The sequence below is a fragment of the Paralichthys olivaceus genome, chromosome 4 (genome assembly GCF_024713975.1).
Source record: "Paralichthys olivaceus isolate ysfri-2021 chromosome 4, ASM2471397v2, whole genome shotgun sequence".
Classification (NCBI taxonomy): domain Eukaryota; kingdom Metazoa; phylum Chordata; class Actinopteri; order Pleuronectiformes; family Paralichthyidae; genus Paralichthys; species Paralichthys olivaceus.
This window is the reverse complement of record NC_091096.1, coordinates 17,680,854-17,692,427: the sequence shown is the minus strand read 5'-3', so window position 1 is coordinate 17,692,427 and position 11,574 is coordinate 17,680,854. Positions and strand designations below refer to the sequence as shown.

At 40.0% G+C, this 11,574-nt stretch overlaps 2 protein-coding genes across 2 annotated transcripts; one reads left to right on the top strand and one right to left on the bottom strand.

Moving 5' to 3' along the window:
- Positions 1–965: 965 nt before the first annotated feature.
- Positions 966–3,425, bottom strand: nkx6.3 (NK6 homeobox 3). The gene is made up of 3 exons (XM_020093733.2): positions 2,871–3,425; positions 2,043–2,212; positions 966–1,337 (listed from the first exon to the last, which is right to left on the bottom strand). The coding sequence occupies exons 1-3, from the start codon at positions 3,283–3,285 to the stop codon at positions 1,104–1,106; spliced, it is 819 nt and encodes a 272-aa protein (XP_019949292.1). The 5' UTR covers positions 3,286–3,425; the 3' UTR covers positions 966–1,103.
- Positions 3,426–4,815: 1,390 nt separating this feature from the next.
- Positions 4,816–8,508, top strand: LOC109633704 (E3 ubiquitin-protein ligase NEURL3). The gene is made up of 4 exons (XM_069524015.1): positions 4,816–6,230; positions 6,998–7,510; positions 7,629–7,781; positions 7,892–8,508. Exons 1-4 carry the CDS (start codon positions 6,203–6,205, stop codon positions 8,086–8,088), a joined length of 891 nt encoding a protein of 296 aa, XP_069380116.1. The 5' UTR covers positions 4,816–6,202; the 3' UTR covers positions 8,089–8,508.
- The last annotated feature ends 3,066 nt before the right edge of the window (positions 8,509–11,574 follow it).

Below are 11,574 nucleotides of genomic sequence, written 5' to 3'. Positions count from 1 at the left end.
AGGATTGTCCGTGTAAACACCAGCATATTTTAATGTCTTTAATGTGACTGGCTGGGCGGCATTCCTCTCTTTCTCTTTCTCTGGCACAATCGTGATGTTGGGCCAGATGGAGGCTAAACTCACCGAGCTTAAATGGTAAATGAGCTGCTCTGTCTCTATTGATTTTGTGTTGGGTGATGTCGAGTGGGCTGCAGGGGTCATTGTCTTCAATTAAGCCGCACCACACCGGTAAAGCACACAAGAGTTGACCTTTGACCTTTGTACTTGTCCTCAGCTCTTGTGCTTTTGTCACTCGTGGTTTACTTTAACTGCCACTTGGCAGTTAAAGTAAACCACGTTTAAACCTGCATTCAAAAGTAAGAATGAAATCACCAAATATTACAAATAATGCACAACAGTTTATTGCATTGGCCATTGACATTTTTCACAATGTACAAATGAAATCAAAAGGCGTAACTTTATTTTAACCATCTTTGGCGTTAAAATGAATTTACATACCATTTCTAAATGTTTCCATTGCCCCCGTCTTCTTAGTGTAAATAAAAATATGTCCTGCCTTATGCAACGTAACAGAATTCTCATTTAGTGTCTGTAACAAAAAATGTTAAACTCATTACAATAATCTTTCTGTATGATATTTCCCTTAAATTGCAATTTAAAAATCAAATTGTATCTAATTTTGAATTAATGATTCAAGAAAGTTTCATAAAGCTCTTTTTCTACATGACATGAATCTCTTCTGTTTTATTTTCAAATTCAAATAAGCACAAACTAGTCCAGCTGTTCAAATGCACAACACATGTATAAGGTTGTTCTCTTCTTTATTCATTAGGGTCAGCAACAGCTCCATCATGCACTTTTTTCAATATTATTTTCTCATATTTTTACAAAAAGAAGAGACCTAATCCCCCACATGTCAGTGTAACAGCAAACATACCAGAGATCAGTAACTTATAAAAGTAAACATCTTCTTTAAGCTTCGCGTTGTGTATCGAACCCGCTGATGTCCTGCTCTGAACATGCTTCATGGATTTAACTGTGTTCTAAACTAATGTGTGTTTTCGTGTGATCATGCATCTCTTGCTGAAGCGCGTGTGCGTGTGTCAGACGTGGTGCGGCCCGAGGCGCAGCACAGAGAAGGCTCTGCGGTGTTTGCGCAGCAGCAGGCGGATCTTGTCGTCGTCGGAGTCGGGGTCCAGGGGCTTGTTGTACTCCTCGTCCTCCACCTCGTTCTCCGAGGCCTCGCCGCCCTGGCCGGCGTGCAGGCTGCTCTGCGTGGAGCTCGGCTCCGTGGAGCTCTTCTTCCTCCACTTGGTGCGTCGGTTCTGAAACCACACCTGAAACACAGCAGGGCGCCTTCACTGAGCTGCTAGTGGCGGAGGGTGCGTCATGTTTGCAGACATTATGACACATGGAAAGCTGTGGAAATCAGTCGTGACCCAGATTGTGAATGGATGAATGCATGAGTGACTGACTGGGTGGATGGATGGATAATGACTGAATGAATGAATGGATGGATGGATGGATGGATGGATGGATGGATGAAGCTGAGTATTTAGGCCTACAGGTGTTGATCCTGTTTTCTTTCTATATTACATGAAATGTTGTGGTGCACTGATGATGATAATTTTAATACTTATAGGTTGACTCTCTTTGCCTCTATATCTTGGAACAAACAAAACCATCAGGGTGATTATATGGTTATTTATTTGCTGCCACTCTTGTTTCTATTTTCTTTTTCTTAATAATGGTTTCTGTAAAGCCTACAAATCAGCCAAACAATCAATCATACATGATAATTACACAAATTCTGGTCCTTCAGTTTTAAATAATTAAATTAGCATAGTTGAATTTTACAGTAGCTTTCAGAATAAGACTCACAGCTCCACATGTTAAAAAATAAACTACAACAAAAAATGAAATGGTGATGGTCCAACACAGATAAATTAAACAAAAAAGAAAGAGTAATGTGCCAAAAAAAGTCTCCTCATAATTTGTAAATTGTCTCCCAGGAAACAATCACCGTTTTATGAATGTGCTACCTTAACTTGTGATTCGGTCATTCCCAGAGAATAAGCCAGCCTCGCTCTCTCAGGCCCGGCCAGGTATTTGGTCTGCTCGAAGGTTTTCTCCAGAGCAAATATCTGATGTCCACTGAACGTCGGCCTGGTGTGTTTCTTCCTGCCGGACATCTCCCCGAGAGGAGCACCGCCTGACAATATCAACGCAGAAAATGTTACAGACATCCAGTAACACACTTTCTTTTGTTTGAGCTAATTCATTACAGAGGTTTGTGCCTTCAAATCAAACATTTTTTGTTATGTACAACCAGTGAAAAACAGAGGGATTAACACACATATATTAATCGTCTCAGTTTGAATTTAGGCAATGTATTCTCTATAGTCACAACCTGTATATTTGTTGCTCATACGCTGAGTTTTACACTAAATCAATGAAATATTATTGTTTTAATTATTGTCATTATTGTTTGTTACCTATCCGATGTGTTAAAGTTACATCAGTAAACACAGTTCTATGCAGCATGCTGTACGTATTATGCATATTCTTTAGTATATTTGCTTGCGTATTTGAAACACCCCTTGAACCCATCATACATTTTATGTGTGTTTCAGAACAGTAGAAAGTAAAGTTATAAATTTGTCAAATCTATTTATGTCCTGTGCTTTAAGGTGTAACATCTATGTTTTATAGTTCTGATTGATTCACAGCAATGAATTTGCTGGTTTCAGCATAATTCTTTCCTTCTCTAATGAAAACATCCTTTGGTGTGTGCTGACAGACAGGCACAGGGGTGTAGTAATGCAGTGATGGGCTGGATGCTGAGCCCAGCCTTCAGTATTGAGACTCACTGTTGGTGCACTGCTGCCTCCCTCCTCTCCAGTCACAGCCGCTCTCTGCCCAGCAGCTCACACTGCGAGCCTTCATCGGGCACTCGGCGCCCGGCTTGGAGAAGTTGCCCAGTGATGAGTTGTAGTCTCGGTTATAGTACATGGACGTGCTGGAGACGGAGGGGCTGAACCCCCCCATGGTCGAGTATCCAGACAGAAGGGTGGTGGTGCCCGTGGAGCCCATCCCCACCATGGAGCGACTCAGGATGTCACTGATTCCGTGGGGCGTTCCTGCTTGCAGCTGGCTGTTCAGGCCAGGGTTTAGCTTGTAGAAAGAGTTGGGCACTGAGTACTGGCACACCGGCGTCTTTAGATCCGAGGGGAACTGGTTCAGGCTGTTGTTGAACAGGAAGGACCCCTGGATGTTTGGATCCATGGGACGTTTGTAACTCTGCCTCCAGATTTCAGCAACACATCCAGCGAGATTCAAGCAGGAGAAGACCTCTGATGGGCACACGAGGAGTTCTCTCAGCCAAGGGTGATGTCAGGATCTGGGATCACACCCTGCACCGTTCCCAGATGTTCAAACAATCACGAGCACCGATAGCAATTTTAACAAAGTCTGTGGTGTTAGCAAAAGTTGCTACCACATCAAAAACGTTTAAGCAGCAGATAAACTCTTCACTTCCGCCCTTCCCCTCTTCTCAGCCACAGTGTGACGTTTGATAGCTCCATATCTGAAGTTCTGGTCGAGCCCTCTGCACACAGATTTTAGTGTTCCCCCAAAGACATATCCCTCCTGCCGCCTCGCTCCTCAGAAATCTTATAAATAGGCAGTATCTGGAAATGGAGTGGCACCTTGATAAAGATAGGCCACATTAGAATGCAGCCTGGGATTGGCCTGGGTCTCGCTGCTTTAATGCCTTTCTATTGGCTCCTCGGTGAAAGCCAAGCCTTTTATTGGAAGGCAGCAGATTAATTGAGATTTGAACAGGTGGAGTGGGAACAAGTTGATTTTTTGATGGCCTGCCATGTCTGACCAAGTGTGGTGGAGCTGAGGCAGCTGGAGCACACAGAAGAGGAGGAGGAGGAGGAGGAGGAGGAGGAGAGGGGCATGCTATGTTTATACACTGGAGATTTTACACAAAAACATTAGACAGTTTTATTGTAAATTACACAACACAAACCTAACACAATGCACCAGTTTATATCAGTTAAAATGTTGTATGTACTGTATGATTTAGATCCTGATTAAATAGTCTGATTGAGGCAAGGCCCTGTCAATAGTGTTTTCTGATTACTGTAACCAGAATTAGATCACTTGCAAATGAATTATGTTGAGTATTCAGATTCAACTTCAACATATACAGCAGTTACCAACTGCTTGATGCCATATTCAGATTAAATGCTCTGTAACATGTAAACAGTGTAAGTGTAAAGTGTTCATGACTCAGTAATACATATGATAGATAATGTATGAAATCTCAGAAAGACCAACGCTGACTTTGCTATTTATTCAACAGACAAACATGGCTTTGTCGGCAGGATCACTCGAGTGAGTGGACATCTGGACCTCAGGGCTGAAGGTGAACACTGTGCATAGCCAGAGTCTGGGACTCTAACCTCAACCCCTCTGGAAAAACAGGAGGGAGAAGGATATTCCAGGACTCCAGTGAATCTAAGGAAAATGAGTGTGTTATGATTCTGCCCTCTGAACTATTGAAAAATTATCATGGGCCTGATTTTCTGTTGTATGGACCACTAGATTGTGGTCATTTAACTTGTTTTCCTTGTGTTTAGATTTGTGTTCAGTATTTATTTATTTTGTTATTCTTGAGCTCCAGGGTTACCCTCCATTTCCTGTTTTATTTTGAAACTTCTTTCCTTGTGTGTATCTCTTGCTTTAAATCCTGTTTCCTGCTCTTGTGATAGTCTGCATCTGTCCTCATGTGATTCGCCTGTGTTCAGTGAGTCCCCCCCCCCCCCATCTATAAAGTTGGTTGAGGTCATCATTTATGATTTCATTTACGATTGTACCTGCTGTTCTGTGCAGTTGGATTGCTGCTGCCAAAGGCCAGAAGACTGTTTATACATTTAATTCATGTCCATCAGGCAAGTCTTTGTGCCTTTTTAGAATAATTTCATTGTTCATCTGTGATGTATATTTCTATTCTGTAAGGGAGAAAATGTATAATACTATTACTACTAATGATAATGTAATAACTATAAATTATTAATGATTACAATGTTCATGTCATCCATGAAACGGGAAAATAAGAGTAATAGTAATAGTAGTAATAATTACTTTAACAATTGGGAAAGAAGTTAGGGTGCAGTAAAAGAGTAAATTCCTTGGATCGGATGCTTAATGCATAAATCAAATATGTCCATATAAAAACATAAAGTTGTATTATACATTACAACATTTTGACTCTGTGTGCTTTGGGTGTGGCCTGCAGTCGCTCTGAGTGTCATGTGAAAAGCCATGTGTTTTATCAGTAACTTTCCAGGAGTGATGATGTAATTTAGGATTTCCTGCCATGTCCTCTTCCTGTCACATGATCATGACTCCCAGTCAGTGAGGAGTGAGAGAAACACACAGCGTTTTGCTGTCGGGGCAGAGCTGTTTGACTCACTGGTCTAACTAGCTGGGGAAATTTTTAATTTCCAATGTTTGCATGATGCCATCACCCAGCCATGTTTGAAGTTCCTGCAAAGGCTGCACAACCTCTCTGTGAAGTGAAATCTGATACTTTGGTGGTATTTTTCCAGTGTTTCACATTGTTTTACATTACAGCATATTGCATACAAAGGACTAAAAATGACAAGTACAAATAAGTAACTAAATTAACGTAAAATAAATAAATTTAGGGAAAGTATAAACATATAAATAAATAGACAAATGTAGGAATAGATAAATATAGAAATAAATTAATAAATGGGGGTCTGGATATTTAATTATTAGTACTGAGTGTTAGCATTCAATATCCCAGGAGAGATGAAAATATATTACCAACTTTATGGGTAAAAACAAGCGAGTACAATAAACTAATCTATGTGAGATAGTAAAATCTATTACAGGAAATCATATGACACAGACAACTCTCCTCATTGGGGATGAAAAGAAACGGCACCAGCACCACCATGCTCTCAAGCTGAGGAAAATTTCCAAAGTTTGGTTCCTCCCTCGGGTTCCTCCCCTTTCACATTCCATGTGAGTCTGTTTGTGTTTTGGAGGCACACGTGCACTTTCTTAAAGCCTGACAACACTCCCACTGCTGCACAAAGATCCATGACAGAGACGTGAACACATCTCCTTCCAAGACACTCAGAAAAGTACTGGGAGACTCTTCATGATGGTGAAGGACAGTGGAAACTCTGGTAAGATCTTCTACTTTAATCCTCACTTGGTATGCCAATTTCAACACTGCTTTAAATATAAATATGATTATCTGTAAATGGAAATGTGTTATTTAGGCAGAAAAAATATTTTTATTTAATTTTAATTTATTAACCAAATTGTAACATTTAATAGATATTAAAACATAATTGCATCATATGTAAATATGTATTTCCTTATTTAAATCTGATGAGAGCTAAATCTCTATGCCATTTGAGACAGAGATCATTGTTAATAATTTGATGATATGAGAAAACATAAGTTAAACTCAGGTCTTTTCCCATCAGTTGTAAAATTGCTGCAAAACAGGTAATGACAAATGAGGGGGAAGACATAACAATAAACTACAGGAAGTGACTGTAAACATGCAGCATTCACTGAGGAGTTAACCTATGTGTGGTTCTGGGAAAGTTTTTCAGGTATAACAAAATGTATTACTGCAAATGTGTGAGTCAAGCCTGTGAGATGAACGAAGATACATGACTCACTCTTTTTTTCTACCTGATTTATGAGGCAGGAAATAAAAGCATAAGCTACTTTCAGAGTGACACACAGCAATAAAACAACACGTTTTATTGCTGTGTGCATTGTTATCAAAAAGATATGGGCAATTTCGAAGCTGTGTTTGGTTTAATAACTTGTCATTAAACAATAAAAAGAAAGTAATACATTTTAAGAGGATCACTGTCCAGTATTTAATTGTTATTGTCCAAAATACACTCTGAACCCATTCTTAACTTTTTTGCAGGTGATGCATCACAGACGTCACACAGGTGCGGCGTGTTCTGCCTCGGCCCTTTGACCTTCCACAGTCATGCAGTGGGACAGATGGTCCGCCTGAGCTGTGGGGGTCGACGCGCAGAGAGGACCGGGAGCACTTTCAAAAACGGTCTGGTATTCAGCAGCCGCCCAGTGAAGGTCCTGGAGAAGATTCGTTTGAGGGTGGAGAAAGATTTGATCTCGTGGCACGGGGCTCTGCGTGTGGGCTTCACAAACGTGTCGCCCTCAGACAGAACCCTGCCACTGCCTATGATGGCCATTCCCAACCTCAGCGACAGCCCCGGCCACTGGGCTGCTCCCATACCCGAGAACTGCTGTCAGGAGGGCTCAGAAATTGAGTTCTGGGTTTCGTGTGGCGGCAGCATATATGTCACAAGCAACAACAGCAAGCCACACAAACTGCTGACAGGAGTGGACCTGAGGCTGCCACTGTGGGCCATGATAGACATCTACGGACAGACATGCTCCATTTTACTCCTGGGTAAGTTTACCATCACAGTACCACGACCTTTCTCTTGGTATCTATTTGCTGACAGGGTATAGTTTGGATGAATTTGATAGAAATGGTGATATATTGTCTCTCTTGCTCTTTGCTGCAGGCTCAGAGAAGAAGAAGCTGATTTCCACTTCCAGATCTTGTCCTGCACCCGAACCCCCCACCTCGCCTGATGTTGACAGCCGTTTGATATCTGACGTCTTCACCCTCTGCAGAAATGAATACATCACCTGTCTTGACAAGGACATCTTAACAGGTAAGACTGCTCCCGTCCAAACACTCTTTGAGTCCAGTGTTTCTGTCTGTGATCGTGTTTGAGCTGAAGCAGCCAGACTTGTATTGATGATTTCCCTATTGTGATCACAGATGAATACTGTGTGGTGTGCTTGGGAAGCGAGGCCAGGATCACCCTGCCCTGTGGTCACCGGTGTCTGTGCAAGCTCTGCACCCCTAAGGTCCTCCAGCAGTTCGGCACCTGCCCGCTGTGTCGACATTTGATCAGAGCTCAAGAGAAGGGAGGATTCGTCTCTGGGACATCAGGACACCAGCCAGACACTGAGTGATAAAGAGTGAACTATGAGTGGCACTTCCTGAATGTGTCCATGAAAATTGTCCTTTGAATCACCCTTTGACTCTTTATTTCTAAATATGTGAATATTCTACTGTGATATTATGTAGATAATATAAGATACTGATCATGTAAAAGCTTAAAAATTATAATCTGTAAATATAATATACAGAGTATGATAATAATGAACAGTATGGCTTGCACTGGTTGATGTAAATAATCTATTGTAAATATCAAATCAATCTTTATTTTTGTAAAGTTTTTAAATATCTGAAATTGATGCTTGATATTATTAAATTATGAAAAGGTACTTTGTTTAATGTGTTGTTATTGTAAAATGTGTGAATGATAAAAGATCAAAAAGCGTCTGTGGCTCTTGGCTTATAAAATTAAAACAAAAATGAAAAAAAGTAAACTTTCATTTTATTTGTTTGTTTTGTTCTCACATGATTTGTCTCAGCACAGATGTGTTAAGTAATAATATTAATGTGTCATTTCCCCTGATTGATGATGTACACATGAAAATTATGTTTTGTCTTGTTACATTTTTAAACTATGCTCATAAAGTTTCATTCCTTGAAAACTTTTATTAAATATGATTTTTTTAGTAAATATTCAACTTTGACAAAACAATCTCCATCACTTATTCCAAGTAAGTGGCTCTTGAGTGGAAACTGCATCTCTTTACATGATCAAGAATGAAGCGTGAAGCTCAAAATAAGAGCATGGATCTTTTATTTGTTAGATTTTGGGAATGTAATTCAGAAAATAAATACAATAAAACAACAATAGAACATGATGGAAATAATGAATCTCTGCAATCCATCGTAATGCAATTCAATTTTATTTGCATGGCACAAACTCATAACGTACATTATTTCAAGGTACTTTACAGAGTTAATTGAGATCTTACAAAGTTACATATAAACCCAGCAGCTCCCACAACGAGAATAAAAGTCCTTTTAATGAGGAGAAACCACCGGACATCGCTGATTAAGGCATCACATGAAATGTTACTGCAAATTGTTGTGTTATGTGGTGATCAATAAAGATTGATATCAATTTACGACTGATAATTTGTCTTTGATTATTCACCTTTGTGTCATTTTGTGTAGCTCTTCAAAGTGAAAGTAATTTGACCAGCTGTTTTTAGTTTCATTCTTACTTGTTGACCATCCTTATCTATGCTGTTCAATGTCAGGTCAAAGCACCGAAGCTTTTTGTCACCGATTCACATTTACACTGCTTTTTCTTTTCATTCATACTTGCAACAGCTCCATATGTACAGATTCTGCCACATGTAGGTGTGAGAACATGATGTTGGATCCTGATAGAGATTTTCGCTGTGTTTCATGGATACCAACGGGTGACAAGATTCATTCTCTGAAAGTTAAACAAGCCTATACTTTTCCTCTCATTTATTAGCCTGATATTTCGCAAACCCCTAAAGCCCAATAATAATATAAATACTGATGGATAACAAATGAGAGGAAAAAACAACGTCAAGTGTCTTGCTAAAAACGACAAGTCTTGGGCCACCACTTGGTGCCAAAATAACAGCAGCATGTGGGATTATTCCCTCGTTTGGTGTTTTGGCGATGGTGGCGAGAAGAGCACCGTCAGACACATCAGCCCAATAACTCTCATGGGAGTTTAACTATAGGTTGAGACCAGGACACTGTGACTGTGAAGGCCATAGCAAGTGATCTGCATCAATTTGATTCTCATCAAACCATTCAGTGACAGGACAATGTTACTGACAAACAACTGTGGTGTTCTCCTGCTCTCATTTTCCAGTTACAGTAAATGATAAGGGGTGCATCCCGTCCTGTTCGTCAGGGAGGTTACACAGGGATTATAAACATGACACAATGATGCATTACCTTTAATAATAAGTCAACATGGTTTCTCAACATATCTGTGCTCTAGCTGTCAACTTTGACAAAACAATCTCCATCACTTATTCCAAGTAAGTGGCTCTTGAGTGGAAACTGCATCTCTTTACATGATCAAGAATGAAGCGTGAAGCTCAAAATAATAGCATGGATCTTTTATTTGTTAGATTTTGGGAATGTAATTCAGAAAATAAATACAATAAAACAACAATAGAACATGATGGAAATAATGAATCTCTGCAATCCATCGTAATGCAATTCAATTTTATTTGCATGGCACAAACTCATAACGTACATTATTTCAAGGTACTTTACAGAGTTAATCGAGATCTTACAAAGTTACATATAAACCCAGCAGCTCCCACAACGAGAATAAAAGTCCTTTTAATGAGGAGAAACCACCGGACATCGCTGATTAAGGCATCACATGAAATGTTACTGCAAATTGTTGTGTTATGTGGTGATCAATAAAGATTGATATCAATTTACGACTGATAATTTAACTGTTATTGTCTTTGATTATTCACCTTTGTGTCATTTTGTGTAGCTCTTCAAAGTGAAAGTAATTTGACCAGCTGTTTTTAGTTTCATTCTTACTTGTTGACCATCCTTATCTATGCTGTTCAATGTCAGGTCAAAGCACCGAAGCTTTTTGTCACCGATTCACATTTACACTGCTTTTTCTTTTCATTCATACTTGCAACAGCTCCATATGTACAGATTCTGCCACATGTAGGTGTGAGAACATGATGTTGGATCCTGATAGAGATTTTCGCTGTGTTTCATGGATACCAACGGGTGACAAGATTCATTCTCTGAAAGTTAAACAAGCCTATACTTTTCCTCTCATTTATTAGCCTGATATTTCGCAAACGCCTGAAGCCCAATAACAGTATAAATACTGATGGATAACAAATGAGAGGAAAAAACAACGTAAAGTGTCTTGCTAAAAACGACAAGTCTTGGGCCACCACTTGGTGCCAAAATAACAGCAGCATGTGGGATTATTCCCTCGTTTGGTGTTTTGGCGATGGTGGCGAGAAGAGCACCGTCAGACACATCAGCCCAATAACTCTCATGGGAGTTTAACTATAGGTTGAGACCAGGACACTGTGACTGTGAAGGCCATAGCAAGTGATCTGCATCAATTTGATTCTCATCAAACCATTCAGTGACAGGACAATGTTACTGACAAACAACTGTGGTGTTCTCCTGCTCTCATTTTCCAGTTACAGTAAATGATAAGGTGTGCATCCCGTCCTGCTCTGGCAAATGTGTTATGACTTTTTGTTGCGAAACCATTTCCACAGACTGATAGTTTCATGTTTGTGATTCTAGCGACATCTTCTGGTGGCTCTGTTCAAATTGAACACAGCTGCACACAGTTCTCTTTAGCACCACTGGGAGGCAGTGTAGCTCTGCTCATCAAATCAATGGTCGCTACAAAGAACAATGTGCATCTTTTTCCCTTGACTCAGAAATGAGTTTGTTGCAGAAACATTTTCTAACACGAGATTCTAAACAGTTTCCAGTTTTAAGGGGGGATGGGATGGGGTAAAAATAATGCATTGGCTCTAATAGCTGCT